Source organism: Aricia agestis, chromosome 6 (assembly GCF_905147365.1).
Source record: "Aricia agestis chromosome 6, ilAriAges1.1, whole genome shotgun sequence".
NCBI lineage: Eukaryota > Metazoa > Arthropoda > Insecta > Lepidoptera > Lycaenidae > Aricia > Aricia agestis.
Window position 1 is genome coordinate 15184547 of NC_056411.1, and position 21772 is coordinate 15206318.

The following is a 21772-nucleotide window of genomic DNA, read 5'->3' on the forward strand; positions in this document are numbered from 1 at the left end:
CTCGCTTCGCTCGCCCTGATAAATGTGAAAGTGTGTCTGTCTGTCTGTCCGTTACCTTTTCACGCCTAAATCGCTAAACCGATTTGGCTGAAATTTGGCATGGAGATACTTTGAGTCCCGGAAAAGGACATAGGATTCTTTTCATCCCAGAAAAATGCACGATTCCCGCGCGATATAAGGTCAGGTGGGGTAAGAGGGACGCGGGGGGAAGAGAGACTGTAACTAATAACAAGAAAACTATAACGCCGAGCTCCATGGTGGCAACGTCAATAAAACAGTATTAGGCGTAGTTCATATTATATTCTTGGATAGATGAAGCTACAACAAAGCAAGAAGCTGCAACTAAGCGAGTAAACGAAAGAGAAAAAAACTGTTTTCAAGCTAAAAAAGCCAAGTCTTATAAGTGTTCCTTGTTTGTGTTATTAAAAAATTAAAAACATCAGTTTTGCGGTTGATTGCTAAGGAAAGTGTAATTATTACGTTTAATCTTTATTTTCTACGTATTATTGCATTGCTTGTAGTGTGTGTTTTTAGTGCTTTTTCGATGTCAATAAAAACATAAACTTCAAAATGGCAAGCTGGGAAAGAGGAACGGCTTTACCAGGTTAAGAGAAACATATGTTCCTCTTTCCTCGTTTCAAGGGGTAACAAACATTTCTTAAATCCGCTAAAATACCGGCTGACTTTTAAGTACTGGCCAAGATTTGTAAGATGAACCTACCTATGTGTATGAACAACCATTTCTATGGGACCAATTTTCCATACAAAAGTATCGATCAGCTGTGACCAAAATGTGTGAAATAGTAGATTTTTTCTTTTGAGTACGAAAGTTGGTCCTATACACCAACTAATATTGAGTAGAAATGTGAAAGTCTGTCTTTTTGTCTATCTGTCTGTTGCGTTTTGACGCCTAAACCACTAAACCAATCCTAAGAAATTTGGAAGATAGCTTGATACCCGGGACTAGGGACATAGGCTCCATTTTAACCGATCTAACCGGGACACTAAAGGGGTTTCATGTTTAGAAAATTGTGCCAAGCGCGATATAACCAAAACGCGGGCGAAAAGTTGGTTTTTAAAACATTCATTTAAATGAATGTTTAAACTTTTTCTAGTATTAATACTAGAAAAAGTTTAGCACCTCTGACCTTACCTATATGGTCCAGTTACCCCAAATTTCGTTTTTTTATGCTGTCAGCCTAAATAAGGCCTTATTTTAAAATAGGGAAGGTTTCATTCCCTTAACTCAAAGAAAATGATTAATACATGCTATATAAATACTTAAAAACATGAGTTATTACTTAAAGATATCGAGTGTTTCTCTTACCCCAAATCTCGGGAAAGAGGAACTTTTTTATGGCCTAGCCTTGTTGCTAAATTGTGCCGTAGTTCTACGTACAATCTAGTTCTATGTAAAAAAAATGTAAATATATTTCAAAAGCTAAGATTTGTTTCAATTAATATCGAAATAAATTTATAATTTTGATAGCTGAAGGCCAAAATGTTCAAAAACCAGTAAAGTATATTCTCTTACCCCACCTGACCTTACGAGTTTTGGCGCAAAAGTAGGTGCGAAATTTAAAAGGAAATTGACGTCATAAGGCGATCTGTATCAATATTCAAATTAACCTTAGGATCCAGTTTTGAAAAAAATACCCCGTTGTGGACTTTTCCACTGGGCGTGCAACTTTTACTTACGCCTGCTTACGCATTGGGATTTTTGCATGTTTCTGGAAATAAACTTTAAAACCAATTTTAAAACACGTTTACTATAAGTTCATGACCATTAGCTCGCAGAGGACACCATGGAGGACACAGACAAACCGGTGAGTAGGACGACGACAGACGACCTGCAACAGACTTGTTTATAAAGTACTAGATGACGCCCGCAACTCCGTTGCTCCAAAACTCGTTTATTGCGCGGGAACCAAACATTTTTCCGGGATAAAAAGTATCCTATGTCCTTTCCCGGGACTCAAAGTATCTACATGCCAAATTTCAGCTAAATCGGTTCAGCGGTTTGGGCGTGAAGAGGTAACAGACAGACAGACAGACACACTTTAGCATTTATAATATTAGTATGGAAGTACGTAAGTATATTAATATTATATCCTGTTATTCCTGTCCAATCAAAAAATAGTATCAATCATAAAATATCATCAATCATAAAAATAGTATCAATATTAATAAAAAACCGGCCAAGTGCGAGTCGTACTCGCGCACGTAGGGTATCGTACCATTAAAGAGCAAACTTAGGCTAAAAATTGTGTTTTTTTGTATGGGAAAGGCCCCCCTTAATATTTTATTTTATTTTAATATTATTATTAAATATTTAAGTGCACATATTATAATTATTAAGGACTTTGGGGAATAATCAAGTAAGTACCTACTGTAATTGTACTAATCAAAAAAGTCCAAAAAATCACGTTTATTGTTTGGGAGCCCCCTTAAATATTAATTTTATTTTGTTTTTAGTATTTGTTGTTATAGCGGCAACAGAAATACACAATCTGTGATAATTTCAGAAGTCTAGCTATAGCGGTTCTTCAGTTACAGCCTGGAGACTGACGGACAGACGGACAGACGGACAGACATCGAAGTCTCAGTAACAGGGTCCCGTTTTTACCCTTTGGGTACATAACCCTAAAAACTACGACGCGACATCGTAGCGTGCCACGGTACACGGCACGCGTCGTAGAAACTCACGTAGAAATTAATCATGAGTTTCTACGACGCGACGTCGCGGCGTACCGTATATCGTGGCACGTCACGATGTCGCGTCGTAGTTTTTTAAGATGCTCGTTGTAGATTCCCACGATCGCATCGTGAAACGACGTCGTATCTTGTTTTTGTGTCCCGGCCCTTACTCCTTGTTGTAATTTACCTTTGCAATTTTCTGAATATATTTCCTTTTTCATAACTTTAAAAGGCTGCAGTTTCTGAACCCATGGCTAAAATAAAATAGAAAATCGGCCAAGTGCGACACGACAAAGAGTTCTACACAAAGAGTTCCGTGCCACAATAGAGCAAAAATATGCTGAAAATTGTGTTTTTTCAATTTATTTAAATTTTTAACCCCCGGCAAAAAAGAGGGGTGTTAGAAGTTTGTCGTGTCTGTCTGTCGGTCTGTCTGTCTGTCTGTCTGTCTGTCTGTCTGTCTGTCTGTGGAATCGTAGCATCCAAACGGGTGAACCGATTTTAATCTAGTTTTTTTTGTTTGAAAGCTGACTTAATTGAGAGTGTTCTTAGCTATAGTTCATCATCATCAGCCTGCTCCGTGCTGAAAAATCGCGGTTCATCTGGTTCGTAAAGGGCCGATTAGTAACTTGCAGTCGTTTGGTGGGCTTATTGCATTCTAGTACGTGACATTTATGAATATTTACACATTAATGGAAAGTTGACCTGGTGCTGCAGCATCACCTGGTAATCAATAGGATACCCAACGTCTCACTAACTTAGAGCAATGGTTTCGTGTTTGGGCTCATTTTAATTAAGACGTAGATAACCAATAAATTTTTGCATGCTGCTGCTGCAGCATCACCTGGATTCTATAGGAGCCAGCTCCATATGAACCCAAAGTGGAGGTTTCATGTTTGGACTCATATTGACGGCCTCATCCAAAAGGACATTCCTAGATGGCATTCATTGGGATATAATCTCAGATATAATATGATCCTGTTGATAGAAATTATTCTGCACTATAACCAACACAAGTTTAAAAAGCATGAAATAAAATTAAATTAAGAAATTTAAAAAAAACCCCGCCAAACAACTTTAAAAAGTAATGAAATAATATTATATTTTACTGACTTTAAGTTTAAATAATATCTAAATGTAAAGTGATATTTTAGTCCATAATAATTGTTGTCAAGGTGTGTCGGGGACCGCTAATGTAGATGTTTGATTTCACATAACATTATAGTTTGGTTTGGTCAGTTTTCAGCGAACCAAATCGAGACAATCAGTGACATGGCGATACAAAATGCAAAAGACACTGTTAGCGGTCCCCCGACACACCGTGACAACAATTATGGACTAAAATATCACTAGCTATTTGACCGAGCTTTGCTCGGTATTCGATGAAAATGACATTTTCTAAAAATGGATATAAGACTTTACACTTAGGAATTATTTAAACTTAAAAAGTCAGTAAAATATATTATTTCATTACTTTTTAAAGTTGTTTGGCAGGGGTCTTTTTTTAATTCTTAATTTAATTTTATATTAAGTAGGTACCTATATAAATATTTTACTATTTAAGCACAAATAAAACTGAGTTTTTCGTGAATATTTCAAGTGCCTATGTATTGCCGTTATTGATATCGAGCAAAAAATAGCAAAAAAATCATGTTTGTTGTATGGGAGCCCCCTTAAATATTTCATTTATTTTGATTTTAGTATTTGTTGTTATAGTGGCAACAGATATAGGTACATAATCTGTGAAAATTTCAGAAGTCCAGCTATAGCGGTTCTTGAGTTACAGCCTGGAGACACACAGACAGACGGACAGACAGCGAAGTCTCAGTAATAGGGTCCCGTTTTTGCCCTTTGGCCCCTTTGGGTATGGAACCCTAAAAACGCTCATATTATTTTTTTATCAGTTTTACCTAATGTAAAAACATACTAGGTCTCCATGACGCTCGACTCTCGAGTGACTACACGAATACTGAATATAGCACCCTCCCCTCCCCTACTATAAGGACTACAAGCAGGCATTAAAATTTAAAACCTTATCTATAAGTAGTCCAGGCGCGGTCGCAGCCTGAGGTTTTGGAGAGGGTCACACAAAAAAAAATTATCGCTGTTATATTATAACTAGAAATTTCCTTATTATGTGGGTCATGTCTCCTGTGACCCCCCCCCCCCCCCCCTTCGTTAGCCTGTATTTAATAAGCATATGTTTTTTTAAACGATTACCTAACTATTAAAATGGTTGTTTTCAAAATATTACTTAACTAGACGTTCCGCGCGGCTTCGCCCGCGTAAATTAGATATTTCACAGAAAAAATTGTCTAGTTAGTTAGTCTAGTTTCACACAGATAAGAGGTAGTTAGGTCTACTTCTTATCTGTGCCAAACAACAGATAAATTGCTCCGGTAGTTCGTGAGAAAAAATAATTTCCCTCGTTTTTTCCACATTTTCCTCTATTCCTTTGCTCCTATTAGTCGTAGCCTGTTAAAATATAGCCTATAACTAGGGTTGTCAACCGGCAACCCTAGTTATAGGCTATATTTTAAGGATACGTTATTATAAAGTATGGTTATACTTTATAATAACGTATCCTACTTTATTCTTGATAATTACTATACTTTGTACTTTTATATACAAATAAAGTATGCAATAATACTTTATTTTCAACCTGTACTGTGATGCCTATTCTCATTATTGGTACTTACGATATAGCTCATCAATAAATAAAAACGAATTGTTTATTTATTTAAATTACAATATTGATTGTCAAACAAGCTTTGTAACATTTAAAAGTTACAAAAAAAAAGTTTGCTTTTAGCACACACTAAGGTATGTGCTAAAAGCAAACAAAAATACGTTTTTAAAACAATGAAAACATAAAATTTTAAAAATACTTTATTTTTTTCCTATCCAAATTTGTTTCTACGCTTTTTTTGTCAAAAAAAGTTGACAACCCTACCTATAACCCTTCTTGATAAATAGACTATCACACTGAAAGAATTTTTCAAATCGAACCAGTAATTCCTGAGATTAGCGCGTTCAAATAAGCACTTTCAAATAATTTCAAACCGTACATTTTCCGCAAAAAATAGCCTATATCCCTTCACGTGGTATATTCTTCATGTTTGACAAATAACATAAAAATTGCTCCAGTAGTTCTTAAGAAAATAAGCAATTTCATATAATTTTCCCCCGTTTTTTCCACATTTTTCTCTATTCTTAGCTTCTATCTTAGCGTAATAAAATATAGCCTGTAGCCTTCCTCGATAAATGGGCTATCTAACACTGAAAGAATTTTTTAAATCGGACCCGTAGATCCTGAGATTAGCGCATTCAAACAAACAAACTAACAAACTCTTCCGCTTTATAATTTTATACTTAATAAATGATAATAATATTATATTATATAAAGTATAGACTAGATGTCCCGCGCGGCTTCGCCCGCCTAATTTAGGAATGTCACGGAAACCGTACATTTTTGCGCAAAAAAAGAAACCTATGTCCTTTCACGTGGTCTATTCTTCATGTGTGCCAAATTACATAAAAATTGCTCCAGTAATTTCTTAAAATAATAAGCAATTTAAAATAATTTCTTCCGTTTTTTTTCCACATTTTCCTCTATTTCTTGATTCTTCGCTCCTATAAGTCTAAAGCGCTTATTCCACTTATTTTAGCTAGGAAGTCCTAGCTAGCATTTTTAGTCCTAGCATTTTTTTTTGTTTTTGGTATGTTTAGAGTGGAAGGTTTTGCACTTAAAAATTTTAACTTTAGTTTCAATTAAAAAAAAAATGTTTTTTTTTCTAAGTCCGACCTCTTGATAAGTAGTTTAAGTTCATTCTCTTTGGTATAATTTAGTACATAGACTTATTATTATACTTACTAGCAATAAAGGCTTATGATTTAGTACATAGACTTAATATATACGGTTATGATTCTAATAGGTATACTTTTATTTTATCTTTGCACTCGCAAGTCGCAAATCGCAATAGACACTGAGCTACTGAGTCAAAAGTGCGCCGAAACGATGTAACCTTTAAGTGCACGGCATGTGCGCGGCCTGCTGGAACTTGTTCTGCGCACTTCCGTACACTTTGATAGCAGTGGTGCCATTGTTTTTTTTTTTGCCCGAGATTACTATCTCGCCAACGTCGCAGTGATCCTTCATGAATCACGCGAACGCGTGACATTATAATTTAAGTAATTTAATTTTTTATAAACGATACATCGATTTTTCTTGCATAGTTTTTTTTTATAAATATAATATGTTCTCATTGCAGATTTCACATCACTACCTTGACAGCTACAAGTCGTCAAAAATGTCAAATGTGGCACTTGTCATCAAACTGTCATTAGTCATTACGTGGCCCCAAGTAAATAGTTTATAGAGTCAATGTAAAAATAGTTAAAAGGCACATAATTATTTTGATAAATTAGCGTAGCACTATTAATTTTATGTATCAAAATGGCATCGCTGTGTAAATATTTAGGGGTTCTAACCTTATTATTAGCTGCGCTATGGTCATCATCACATTGCTACACAATCACAGTAGACGCTCATGCCGAAGAGTGTTTCTTCGAAAATGTCGACGCCGATACCAAAATGGGTAAGAAAAAATCATTATTATTTTAACTTTTATTATATTTGAAGTAAGTGCTATGTTACCTAGTCCATTACTACATCATTTTTGATTTTGTTCAGTGAGAGTTTGCTGAAGTCACAGTAAAAGTTCTGGCCAGTATGTTTCTACCCTACTTTTGCTCATAATTACAATATACTTATTTCAGGTCTTACCTTCGAAATAGCTGAAGGAGGTTTCCTAGACATAGATGTTAAAATAACTGGACCTGATGGTGCAGTTATCTATAGAGGAGAAAGAGAATCATCAGGAATGTATACATTCTCAGCACCTACTGCTGGCCGTTACACATATTGCTTCAGTAATCAAATGTCTACTATGACTCCAAAGGTATATTTTAAGTTATTCTGTAAAATTCTAATACTAAGTTGTTAGCAATTGTCACTAACTTCCTCCTAAAGTCAAGTGCTCCTTTGGGGCTGCTTAGCTTTAAGGGGCAAAGATGTACAAATAGCAAATAAAATAGTTATTATATGAAGATACCTATTATTATAGTTTGTGTAAAAAAAATTATCTAATATTTAAACTTTCGAGTTACAATGTTCGTAACCTAACTTCTACAATATAATATTATTCTTATTGGATTTTGTACTGTCAGAAAAGTTGGTGTAATTCAGTTGCATTAGATGAAACCTATATAAAAACTAAAACTTAACTCCTATACTATTACCGTTTTAAATTTGTTCCTTTCAAACTGTCATGTAATGTTAGCCTGATACCGCTGGGTGCTGAAGGCCACCTAAATATTGAAAATGTGTACCTAGGTACACATTTTATAAGTATTATAGAACATGTTTTTTGACGGAGTTACTTTTTCGTAGTTTTTAATATTCGTAGGATCAAACACAACAAATCACAGCAGTAACTGAATTGACGTAACCCAACCAAAAGTCTTAGGTCCAGCATCTGCTATTTGAAATCGGTTTCTGTGATGGTACATACTATACTTGCCAGTTTGTGTATTATAAAAATAGTAAATCTCTGCAAAATGGGTAATTAATATATTGTGATAAATTTGCAGGTTGTTATGTTTAATCTGGAAGTTGGAGATGCTCCTCACAAAAAATCTGATGATAAAGATGAGGATGTAAACCACAATAAACTGGAGGACATGATCAAAGAGCTCGGCACTACATTAAAAACAGTCAAGCATGAACAAGAGTATATGCAGGTCAGTAAATTTTTTTCTCAATTATTATGAAGAGAAGTCAGACTAAAATGTTATGTTATTAGCATGAATTTTATATTTTAAATTTAATGCGGTTTTCTTTAATAGATAGAGTGATTAAAGAGGAAGGTTTATACTTTATAACAACAATCATTAATTTCATATTGTATTTTGTGGAGTTTTGATTATAAATGCCGTGTCACCTGCTAAGGTACATGCATTAGAAAAATTTATAATAATTAATATGCTTATTTTAATGATATTTCGATGTATGTGCTGTTTGGTGTCCTGATTAAATAAATAAATAAATTAAATAGTGGACAAATACTGTTATTATTGAGGTTTCTAATCTGATATCATTAATAATTACATTTTTTCTGCTTACATTGCAAACGCAGGCTGAACCCTACGAGATTTATCAAAATAATGTACTTACTATAATAATTGTACACAATGAAAAGGTCTACAGAAAACTTTGCGATGGTATAATATGTTTATCTCTTATGGATTTCCCACAATAACATGTTTGTCCAGCGACCACATAGCCTCTAGACGCCTAATGCAAGGCGAATACTTTCAGCCAATATGTAAGACTTATTTTAGATAATGACAGTGAAATCTGTCTTAGTAGTAGATGTGGTTGAACATCCGTGACCCGTGTACATCTTGTGCGTTTCATACAAAATATTTTTTTTACTGTCAAGAATCAATTTATTCAGAGCTCGAATTACACTGGTCTGAATCCATGACGAAAGCATTTGACATAAGTCATATCCCTTTCTATCAAATACAAATTAGAGTGTGTTTCATCAAATAGTTCCTTTGCCGTCGTGTTGGCATTACTGTCTGTCAATAACGTAAACACGGCAGAGACATGCTCTGCGAGTATTCATAAGTTTTACTGTGATTTCGTGAGAAAATCATGCCGAAAACATTAAAACGTGGTGATAGAATGATGGTGTTAAAAGTGAAAGTGTTTTGTGAACGTGAAAAACGTAACGGGGGCCCAATAAATGTGAATAACTCAGGTTGCCGCCATTTCAGCTTAGTGAAATAGGGTTACCAGCATTAGTTTAATCACCCTGAAATACAGTAAAACTTATGAATACTCGCAGAGCGTGTCTACCGTGTTTACGTTATCAACAGACAGGAATGCCAACATGATGGCAAAGGAACTATTTGATTAAACGCACTTGTAGTGACGAAAACTACATACATGCGTCATGCGAACTAAGTCGCGGGTCAAAGATAGTACTTATATTATTATTATCATGGCGAGCAAAGCGAGCCCTAGTATATCCCACAACCAGGTACATTTTGTGGTACACTTTACGGAAAAACTATCACGCCTATTAATTTGTGCTTTAACATAGTAATTTTTATTTACATATTAAATGTGTTATCATCAGTCAGTCAAGGTGTAACGAAAAGCCCTCACAAAGCTCGACTTTTAGCTAGTAAATGCGAAAGTGTCTTTGTTTGTTTGTTAGGCCTTAAGTTTGTTACGCATAAAGTACTAAGCGGATCATCATGAAACTTTCATACGTACACGTTGTCTCTGTTATAGAGAAGGACATAGGGTACCTTTCATCCCGGGAAAAAGAACGGTCCCCGAGGGATAGACGTAACGCAGGATAAGCCGCGGGCGAAAGTTAGAATTATATAAAATTAGGGAATTATTAAAAGTATTTTGTGATAATATATTATTATCTCCCCTAATTTAAGGTAGCACAGTAAAGATAATGAGGCAACACTAATTTGCATTAGTGCCAACATGACGGCAAAGGAACTATTTGATGAAACGCACTATAGTAATGCTTATCCTTTCCTCCGTTATCGTCACGCGTCACTACACTCACTAGTGATGTGATACCAACTATCTTTCAGAGGTATATATTTTTTTTATCGAAAATCGAAACAAAGCGTGATATGCTCAAGTCATTTTGAGTTGAACTGTTGTTAAACAACTGATTAATGATTATAATTTATAGCAATAAAAACTGTCGACGATTACTGAGCTCTGCAGTACCAACACTGTTTTTGCCAATTTTAGTAAGAGAAATATGAATAAACAATCCATCTACTACCAGGGCCCCCGTAAGGGCTTCTGGCGCCTGTGTGCAAAAAAAGGATTTTGGCGCCCCTTAGGCAAATTTTTTCGGTACTTGGTTTTGGCGCCCCTAAAGATGGCGATTTGGCGCCCCTAGAGGATGGCGCCCGTGTGCATTGCACACATTGTACATATGGTAGCGAGGGCCCCGTCTACTACTACTATCTACCCATCACAAAGCATAGTTTTTTGTCGGCGTTGCGAAGTAATCTTATCTTGAAAGCGTAAAGAAAGTAACCAAGTAAAGATTTTTTTATTATACAACATAATTTACAGTTCTTTTTTTGTATTTTCAGGTGCGAGATAGAATTCACAGATCCATTAATGAAAGCACAAACTCCAGAGTAGTTATGTGGTCGATATTCGAAGCATCTGTACTACTACTCATGACAGTCGGCCAGGTGTACTACCTCAAACGTTTCTTTGAAGTGCAAAGAGTTGTTTGATTAAAATATTTGGTAAAAACTTCCTTTTTATTTTATTAAAAAATCATATTGAACTATGTATGATATTTTTTAATCACATGTTCTCTTACTTTTTATTATATGTACTTATTTTACATTATCTCAGATGCATTTAAATATCCGTGTTTTGGTTCTTTAGTCTTTAATGCTTTAACATTATGATTAGGTTTAAAATTACTAGAGATGGCCCAATGGTCGAAATTCGACCTCAAATAAAAAAATAATAAATTATAAGTTTGAAACTTCAACATTTTCTATTGATATTCTATTGTCAAAATATTTACTTTATTATTTTTTAGTCATAATTCCTGCGACAGTCTCAGATTAATATAAAGTCAAATGGTGACAGACTAGCGATAGCGGTGTGTAATAATAATAATTATTGTCTTACCCATTATGTTAATATACCTAGCGGAATAGAGAAACAAACAAACGGAATAGATAAAAAAAACAGTTACTGATAGGCAACTACTCTACTACTACTGATAAGTAGCTCAGTTACTGATAAGTAACACTGCGTGGTAAAAAGAGACGTGTGATACATCACAGCAGCACTCTTTTTTGACCTCCAGTCGGCACGTGCCGCACGTTGACAATTTAATCTCATAGAATTCATATTTAATCATGCTTGTGTAAGTGTTTACGTACACATAGTTTTCACACAGATGAAAACCAATTTTGGTTTCGTTTGACAGCTCGAGATCTGCTCTATTCCTCTAGGTATATTAACTTTATGGTCTTACCGCCGTACTCAGAGTCATTTAATTACGATTAACCTTCAATTTAATGGAGAGTTTGACAGATAATGTATGGGGCTTATGTTAAAATTTTGAATTAATTACATTTAAGTAATTAATGTTCCACTCTGAGTGCGGCAGTAAGGCCCTTTTCACATGCATACGGTCGCGGCACGGTTTCCGTGCCGTACAAAGTTGAAATGTATGTGCTACTTAGCTTTCACATGTCACGGCTTAGTAGCGCATACATTTCTACTTTGTACGGCACGGCGACCGTGCCGCAACCGTTTGCATGTGAAAAGGGCCTAACAGTATATAAGATTCAATAAAAAAAATCTATTTTCAATATATATATATATATATATATATATATATATATATATATATATATATATATATATATATATATATATATATATATATATATATATATATTTATTTTTATTTAATTTTTTTTGCGATTGCACGGACTATATCGCTTGACGATCCTATATATAGATAACTTTCTGATTTAAATTTTTAATTTTACGCTCATAAAATTTCAAAGACAATAAATAAGATCTGTTTTTTGGTAAGAATGATATCAATTATTAGAAAAAAAGTGTAGTTTGTATACTTTGATTATATTAATTACATTAAAGAACTTGAGTGTAAAAGGCTTTTAAATTATTTTACCTTAAAATGAAAAACATGTTACCGTAATATGTAAATAAAATGTATTTCTTATGTATAAAATCAACAAAGTATTGTCTCAACTTATAACTAGACAATAATAACAACATTTTACAATATATCTTTAACAATTATTATTATTGCTTTAAATATGAAAGTGGCAAGATTGAGATTTTAATCCTTGAGATTTGAATTCCATGAATCAAGAAGGCTTAATCATTTATTAAAATTATGTTCATAAACATTTTATTTTTAATTTGGTATAATACCATATCAAACGCAATGCACTTGAATGTTAAGCACTTTTATAATATAAAAATCAGGTCTTTAAACCTTAGAATTTAGACATTTTGCTGAACATTACTCAACATAAAACAAAAATCGTATGTTGTAACAATAATAAATACCATTAAAGAAGTAACAATTCTACAAGGCTCTAAAGTCTTACAAAATACAATTTCATCTTATGTTACCAGAAATTACAATATTTTGTAACACTATATAGTCACTTGTATTTTGTAAGTACTCAAGTGCGAATTGAGTGAAACAAAGTGAAAACAGAACTGCTAGGGCATTTTTTAAGGCTTACCCGCAATTAGCGATGAGTGCGGTAAATTTCCAATACTGAGTCAAACAGGTGATAGCCCTAGCAGTTTGTAAGTTTTTTTAGGGTTTTGTAGTCAAACAAGGAACCCTTATAGTTTCGGTCTATCTTTCTGTCTGTCCGTCTGTTTTATTATAAAGTACTTAGGTTGTCTATTCTGCCAATAATGAGGGCGGGTACAATCGTCCCAGCGGCCAACTCCTTGACGTCTTCGGTGGCGCCCGGCAGCTCCAGCAGCACACTCGCACCGCAAGCACTCAACAGCCTGCTGCTACACTGGAGACGACAGACAGGGTTATCTCATATAAAACTGGATATTTCTTTAAATATCGGTAAAGGTTATCGCACATTTATCAACACGCACGCGCTGAACACGTCGAATTTTAGAATTCGTTGTATCAAATTATGTGAAATTTTCCATATTATTCGTCCGCACCGTAAAAAAAAATTCGTGTCCTATGCGGTGCGTGCGGCGCGTACGGTGCTGACAAAATTATATTAAAACGAGCTTTTGCCCGCGGCTTCGCTTGCGTTAAGAAGTATTATTATATACAAACTTTCATCCCCTATTTGAACCCCTTGGGGTTGGAATTTATCAAAATCCTTTCTTAGCGAATGCCTACATTATAACATCTGCCTGCATGCCAAATTTCAGCCCGAACGCTGTGCGTTGATAGATCACTATGTGATCTATCAACGCACAGCCCAAACCACTGGACGGATGATGAGTATGGGAGAGCCATGCTTCGGCACGAATGGGCCGGCTCGACCGGATAAATACCACGTTCTCACAGAAAACCGGCGTGAAACAGCGCTTGCGCTGTGTTTCGCCGAGTGAGTGAGTTTACCGGAGGCCCAATCCCCTACCCTATTCTCTTTCCTATCCTCCCCTATTCCCTTCCCTACCCTCCCCTATTACCCTATTCCCTCTTAAAAGGCCGGCAACGCACAAGCTCTTCTGATGCTGCGAGTGTCCATGGGCGACGGAAGTTGCTTTCCATCAGGTGACCCGTTTGCTCGTTTGCCCCCTTATTTCATTAAAAAAAAAAATGTCAATCAATCAGTCAGTCACCTTTGAGTTTTATATATATAGACTACACTGACCAAACACTTTCAGCAGCTGTGATTTTAATTCCGCAAACAACGTTTATCATTAGTTGTTACGTTTACGTCACTACTTTACGAAAGCTACGATTTTAAAGCTATTTTTGTACAAGACTAGCAATGAAACATTTTATAAAGTACCTGGTTGCCCAACATAGTTGCTACGGGCAGCTCATCCAACGCTGGAAATTGTAGCTGAGCTCGCGCGTACTCCGGTCTCGGGTCGAGTCTATGTGCACGCTCGAGGCGTACGCCCATGCGTGCGAACCCGCCCGTGCGCCTCGTACATGCCCGTAGTGCGCGCACCGCGAACAGCTGGCCGCACACGTACGCTGATACCGGGTTACCTGTATACGAGAAGCATTCACAGTACAGTTTGATAATAGTAATCATTTGTGTGGCATTCGTTTTTTTTCAACATGTGTCATTTCCATAAATAATGAGATTTTCATAAACTTTTTTAAGGTACATTGAACATTATCTGCGCGACAGCCAATTCACGATTGCTATATCTTGTGTTTTATGCGCTCTTAAATCAATGAATGAACAATATTAAATAAGGCATTTTAAGTGTGCAGTGTCTTACCAGGTAGAGCGAATATGAACTTGGTTTTGCCTCTAACTTGACAAGTGGCGAAAGTACTAGGCTTGCCCGGCTTCATTCGCACTCGGCCGAAATGAATTGTAGCATTGAAGTCCTGAAAATGAAGTTTTTATTAGTTTACAATCTAAAGGCTTATATCTATTTAATAACACTATTTTTGTTTTTAATTCAATAAGAAACAAGACACAAGTGTAGAAAAATTGCACAAAGCTGACCAAGTAAGTACCATGAAGTTTTGGCCAGGCCAAAAGCCTTAACGGGAACAGGGAAAATCCATATGTGCTAAATGGAAGTGCTAGCCAGCCACACCCTTAACTTTAGTATTGCTCGGTGAAACTGTAGGGGCTGTAATTAACTAGATAGCTGTCTGTTCGCCTAGCTCAATTCTTACTTCACCTAAAAATCCAACACTGCTCATTCCCTTTACATTTCTACCGAGCAATCTTAAAATTCTATGAACAACTTAAACACCTAAAAATCGAACACTGCGTTGACAACAATCCATGCTTGCCAAGTAATCTTAGAGTCTGTTTCACCATTTCCTATTAAGTGCCGGATAGGCTATCCACAACTTATCTGATAAATACTCCATACTCCATCTGTCATATAAGTTGTGGATAGCCTATCCGGCACTTATCAGGAAGTGGTGAAACAGACCCCTAATGTCGTTCACTGGCTGAACATCTCACATTAATGAGCACAGGCTTGAGCAGGTCTCGCTCGCCCATAGACACGCCGCCGGTGCACACGAGCAAGTCGACTCGCGCCAGCGCCGCCGCTAGCGCGCGTGCCAGCTCGCCCGGCTCATCGCGCGCTATACCGCAGTCCACGCTCGAGTACCCGTGCTCACTACGGAAACATTATATTAAATTAAGAAAAAAAATGATACCAAAGTCTTCGTCGCGGGTTAAAAGACAAAAAATAGTTATTAGTATATATATATGTATGATAAATAAAGTTGCGGGCAAAATTCACTAAAGTTATAACTGACAGCCAATCTTGCATCATAACTTACTTCAACAACGCCTTCAGCATAGTGCGGTTGGAGTCTCGGATGTGGGAAGGTCGCAGGTTGCTGTCCGTGGGCTCCTGGAGCTCGTTGCCCGTTGACATTACACCCACCTAAATTATGGTAACAATCATTTACAAAAATTGTTAATTCTTTTTTTTTTTAAATATCTTCAGGAAGAGTGAGTCTAGCCTATAAGTTTTTATTTTATCTTAAAGATCTTTCGTTTTATGGTTTATATTATATATTGTATAGAAAAAATAGAAAAATCATTTGTCTAGAGTCTAGACGCATTGTCCAGGAAGTAAATTGGGGAATACGTTGGTATGGAAAAACAGTGCTAGCCGTACCCTCTTAAAACACCTAGTTCTATTTGTAGCCTCTTGTATTATAAATTTTTTGAACCAAATCTGATTTTTTTTACAAGCTAAGTGCCCAATTTCCAAAAATGTTATGACCATAGGCAAAGTTCTGAAAGAATAACAGTCAAAAAAATATCCACAAGTCCGATTGCATGGCTGATAGCACCAAAGAGGATATACACTACGTAAAAGATTGCACCACGGTGCGTATACAACTAACTATAATGTGCGGTATAGGCGAATTATTAAAATTACCCTGATTTGATACTAACAATTTGGAATGTTTCTGCAATGTTAGTTAATCTATGTCAACAAAGTCGTAAGTGGCTATCTAGTTGGTGTATTCCAAACCTTGGGGTATGTCAGCACGGGAACTTCCTTGTAGCCTGCTCCCGCCAGAATGCCGATTTGCGCCGCGCTGATTACATCGCCTGATGATACCAAACAATGATTACTTAAAAATACCAAACAATGATCGATAATACTTGTTTAACACTCGAGAGGTCGCGTGGGGTTTAAAAGCCCGGAGTTTGCGAAAATGAGAAAAACCCATATTTAAATTAATCATAGCATCTCAGTTCTTTGGGTAGCTTCCTAAAAAGAATTATATTTCTATATTTAATCGCAACTAATTTGAGCTCGCGTGCATGTGTTGTGACTTGAGTGTTAAAGATGTGCTTATTCGCGCTAAAGACCCCAGGTGACCAACCGTGTTACTGATTTGATATTTTCGTACAGTTTTCATACCGAAATGGATTTCTTTTGTAATTTTAATTGTATTTTGAAAATAAATCAATAAAATTATACGTGTGTTGGTTCTTATTGTTTTATATCTCTTAAGAAGCTTTAAACGCACTTTTCTAAAAATGCATGTTTTGCTACACAAACGAAGATGATGATGATTTATTTTGGGTGATGATGAGAAAGTTATTTTCGTTATATTTACTGTACGCCTAAAGAGTTAAAACAGATTTAAGGCAAGGCTGCTGGCAGATGATATAAGATAATATTATGATACAATCATACCGGGCGATATCTATTATGAGACTTCACATTAAGCAATTCCTCTCAATCAATTCAGCAAATGAATTGTGAAAACTGTCAAGCTGACGAATGTAACTAGTACGAATGTAATTAGTACGAATTACTAGACATGAATTGCAAGCAGTGACCATTTTGCGATAAAAAAAAAAGAATCATATTATGCTACTTACTTACATAATTATTATGATAAATACGTATGTCCCCTGTACATGTTACGGAGGTGTTAGACGGTAGACCTACCCTTTTTAACAATAAGCGAGCCGGATGGTATATCTTGTCCAATAGGCCGCACGTCCTGGTGCGGCTGCGGCGCCACCAGTATCTCCACCTCCAACTCCGTCTGGTGGTCTTCTGACGCCTTGATCAGCTTAGTGTCCTCCACCTTGGGGGAACGAGGTACTTAACGATATTATTCTAACAAGTGAAATACTTAGATAGTAGTGGCAGATTTATTGTTTCCTCATGTATTTTTACCTATAACCAAATGGGATCATTAAATCAGATGTAAGTAATTTGTTTGTAAGTAAACTCGTCTATCTAAAATCCTGATATAGACATAGATTGAATGGCTTCCTACAATGATTAGGAAACATGAATATCAAGCGACTTTTGTAACTTATTTGACAAGAACAAAACAATGTATTTACCATAACATCTTAGACACATTTAAAATCCCTATTTCAGTAAGGTATTAAATTACCTGAACAACACAATCAGCGCCGAGCGGTATTGGCGCGCCGGTGTTGACGCGCGCGCACTCGCCCGTCGCAAGGGGCGTGGCCGGCGTCTCGCCCGCAGTTACGGCGGCACGCACCGTACGTACGCCCGCACCATCGTAGCTTAGACACGCGTAACCTAAGAATATAATATTGATATTTGGTTTCAATATACCAGACCAAACTGCTGCCCCCCCCCCCCCCCCTCATCTATTGCCAGACAAAATTAAGTATATGATATGACTGCGATTTAATAGCTGTATTCCAAATTGTAGTTTAGGCACTGACATGGCATAAACTATTATATTGTATGCTTATATCATTATCAATCCTTTTGGCTATAATAGTAGTTAACGACGACCAGAACTCGTGCATATTATCATTAATATTTGTAATGGAGTTATAATTACATGCCCAGTGCCATCATGCATAAAGTTAAATGTCCGCATATTGTGTATTTAACCGTTACCGTTACCGTTTTTGTGTTAAAAATCGAATAAAATAGGTAAATAAATTAGGATCAAGCGATGCCAAAGTGTGACAAGTCAAAGTTCAATATTACAGTAATTTACCTAATAGTTTCTAAGACACTAACAAATTGTTGTCATAAATCTATACATATAAGTCTTTGATGACAATATATTATAGGTTTATTATGCAAATACAACAATATAATTATGTTGACAATCGTCATACAAAACAAAATTACTCACCATCCTTCACAGAAGCCGGAAACGGTGGCATAGGCTCCTTGGATATGAGATCTTGAGCCACCACCCTGCCTATACACTCATATAATGGTAAAATTTCTATCCCCTCCACCCACTGCAACATAACAGCATCTACTATATTGAAGGCTTCGGGCATTTCCAGCATTGGGAACGGGGATTCTCTGGGTCTGAGAGCCACCTTCGATATGTCTACATTGCTCACTTTGTTATGGGGACAGACATGATTAGACTGCATTTTGTCATGGACATTTCTCACTTCCTCTAGCTCATTATTTATTAATGTTATAGCATGAGACAAAACAGAGCTGACTACATCATAGCACTCCACTACAGCTTTCTTACTACCGGGGAAGTTAATGATGAGAGTTTTGTCCCTGATGCCCGCTACCGCTCTGGATAGCATGGCCATGGGTGTCTTTTGTAAGCTAGACATGGTCATAGCTACTGGTATTGCTGGCACCTCCCTCTGTATAACAGCTTTTGTGGCTTCAGGTGTCACATCTCTAGGACTCAAGCCCGTACCTCCTGTGGTTAGCACCAAATCAATGTTTGATCTGCTAAAGTATTTTAGTTCCCTCTCGATTATTTCCTTCTCGTCGGGCACAATTATTGAGTGAATGTTTGCTTCGGGAAACTTCTTGTTAATGATTTCTAATAGAATTGGTCCCGATGTATCTTTAGAGTTGTCCTTGAAACAGCTATCGCTGATAGTTATGATTGCAACGGATCTCACCATTTTGTATCCCGCTATACACTTGTTTAAATAATATGCTTCATTAAGAAGATTATAATTATTATTTCCCCAAGTGGCAGTTTGCTAAAACAAATAATTACATCATTTTAGTGGCATTTTATAGAAGTTAGGTCTAGGTGCGCGGTGACATTGAATTATATTTGTTTAAAAAACTTGTTTACGAGAGCTGATAACAAAATAGCAGCTTGAGCAAACATAGTAATCAGCTAATAAGTAATAATTTCATAACACAAGAGTAGTTTTTATCAAAGTAATTTTATGTATATTTTCTCTATGCTATGATGAAATAAATTTATAAATAGGACAGAGAATCTCTTGGCACGGCGATTAATTTGGACGATTTGTGTCCCAATAACATTTAATGATTTTAGTTTTTACAATGTATAAAAAATACTAGCTATTTGATTTGGTATTCGATAAAACACGAATTAAATGACATTTTCTAAAAATGATTCCTAGCTAGATCGATTTATCGCCCCCGAAACCCCCTATATAGGTACTAAATTTCATGAAAATCGTTGGAGCCGATTCCGAGATTCCAATTATATATACTTACTTATATATACAAGAATTGCTCGTTTAAAGATATAAGATACTCAGTGGTTTTTATGATGTGTTTCAATATGTTTTAAGTAAAAAATATTTATTCAAAATGTAGTTTTGTTATTTTATATGCTTACCTTCCGTTAAATTCTTCTACGAGTATGAGACTAACTTTATATTTTAATTCTACCGACTACCTCAAACGGCACCAAAAAATACACTGAAAGTAAACGTATGTGAACCACAGATTATTATTATATAGGTATACTAGTGAACTCAAGATACTCATAAGTCATACGTCGTGGGTCGTGACAGTGACACGCTGATAACATGATTGATAACAAACGTCAGTTTGACTGCCAGGCGCCAGCGAACAACGTTACCGCAAATAGCGCCCGATTATTTTAATCGATTTACAACATCGATTTTTTAGGGTTCCGTACCCAAAGGGTAAAAACGGGACCCTATTACTAAGGCCCGTATAAATGCGCTATGTAATGAAAAACTAAAACTTTTGGACTTTCCTGAGGAATTGTGAGCACAAGCATGTCATTGGCAAATTTTATAATAGTATAGTAAATACTTTAAGTGAAGCGGCCTTGGAGAGCTCTAAGTGTAATGAGATTAAAAGAAAGTTGCGCGTTGTGGGATGGAACAAGCATATCCAACCGGCTCATAGGGTAGCACGACACAATTATCATGTTTGTTTATCTCATGGCAAACCTCGCTCGGGTGAAATCTTCGAAAATATGTCTTCGTCTCGGAGAATATTTAAGTCTAAACTGAGGTGGTGTCAGAATAATCAAGAGAAAATAAAAATGGATATTCTGGCATCACATCACACGAAAAAGAACTTTAAATCTTTTTGGAGGCAAACCAATAAGCTCAATCCAAGGCCGTGCATTCCTCTCAATGTTGAAGGCATACAAGAGGCAGCTGGTATTGCCAATATGTTTAGGGAGAACTTTTTGATAGAGCCCTTATCCAGGCCAAACTGTGTGTCTCAGCCGCTCGAGTCTAATAACCACTCGCCCAGCCGGACATCTGCTCACCCGATACGTTTTACTGCGAAAGAAGTGTCTAACACAATACGCGCTATGACGAAGGGTAAATCTCCAGGTCATGATGGAATTAGCATTGAGCATCTGAGATACGCTGGCTCACACTTACCAAGGGTTCTGTCTTTGTTTTACACCCTTTGCATTAGGCACACTTATTTACCTGCCGATTGTATGAAGACGGTTGTTGTACCAATAATCAAAAATAAAACTGGAAATTCCTCCAGTAAAGCTAATTATAGGCCCATATCGCTAGCCACAACAATCGCAAAGGTCCTAGACAGTCTGCTTGATCAATATCTAGATAAGCATCTTAAGTTGCACGATGCCCAATTTGGCTTCAGAGCAGGACTATCTACGAGTACAGAAACTGCAATTCTGTCTCTCAAGCAGACTGTCAAATACTACACCGATAGAAGCACTCCAGTACATGCATGTTTTCTGGACCTTTCAAAGGCTTCCGATATGGTGTCCTATGAGATACTACGCAACAAGTTGCTGGATGAGACGGATCTTCCAATTGAGGTTATTAATATTTTTGATTATTGGTACAAGAACCAGGAAAATGCTGTTAAGTGGTCTGGGGCTCTCTCTAACCTGTACAAATTAAGGTGTGGAGTTAGGCAGGGTGGATTAACTTCTCCTCGTCTCTTCAACCTTTACATAAATAAGCTGATCGAGGAGCTGAGCAACACTAATGTCGGTTGTTCCATGGGCGGAGTGATGCTAAACAACATTAGTTATGCTGATGACATGGTGCTGCT

At 36.4% G+C, this 21772-nt stretch overlaps 2 protein-coding genes across 3 annotated transcripts; one reads left to right on the forward strand and one right to left on the reverse strand.

Annotated features, from left to right (window-relative positions):
* Positions 1–7045: 7045 nt before the first annotated feature.
* On the forward strand, positions 7046–11075 carry LOC121727649 (transmembrane emp24 domain-containing protein 2). Its single transcript, XM_042115596.1, has 4 exons — positions 7046–7295; positions 7477–7658; positions 8350–8499; positions 10903–11075. Exons 1-4 carry the CDS (start codon positions 7154–7156, stop codon positions 11050–11052), a joined length of 624 nt encoding a protein of 207 aa, XP_041971530.1. The 5' UTR covers positions 7046–7153; the 3' UTR covers positions 11053–11075.
* LOC121727647 (gephyrin) lies at positions 10850–20191 on the reverse strand. 2 transcript variants are annotated; one of them, XM_042115594.1, is made up of 11 exons: positions 20088–20191; positions 18636–19470; positions 17907–18061; positions 17447–17588; positions 16514–16593; positions 15807–15913; positions 15481–15640; positions 14774–14885; positions 14329–14534; positions 13214–13359; positions 10850–10866 (listed from the first exon to the last, which is right to left on the reverse strand). In XM_042115594.1, the coding sequence occupies exons 2-10, from the start codon at positions 19387–19389 to the stop codon at positions 13216–13218; spliced, it is 1860 nt and encodes a 619-aa protein (XP_041971528.1). In that variant the 5' UTR covers positions 19390–19470; positions 20088–20191; the 3' UTR covers positions 10850–10866; positions 13214–13215. The 2 variants fall into 2 exon arrangements, with proteins under 2 accessions (XP_041971528.1, XP_041971527.1); XM_042115593.1 differs by lacking the exon at positions 10850–10866 and having other exon boundaries at positions 13211–13359.
* Positions 20192–21772: the final 1581 nt, after the last annotated feature.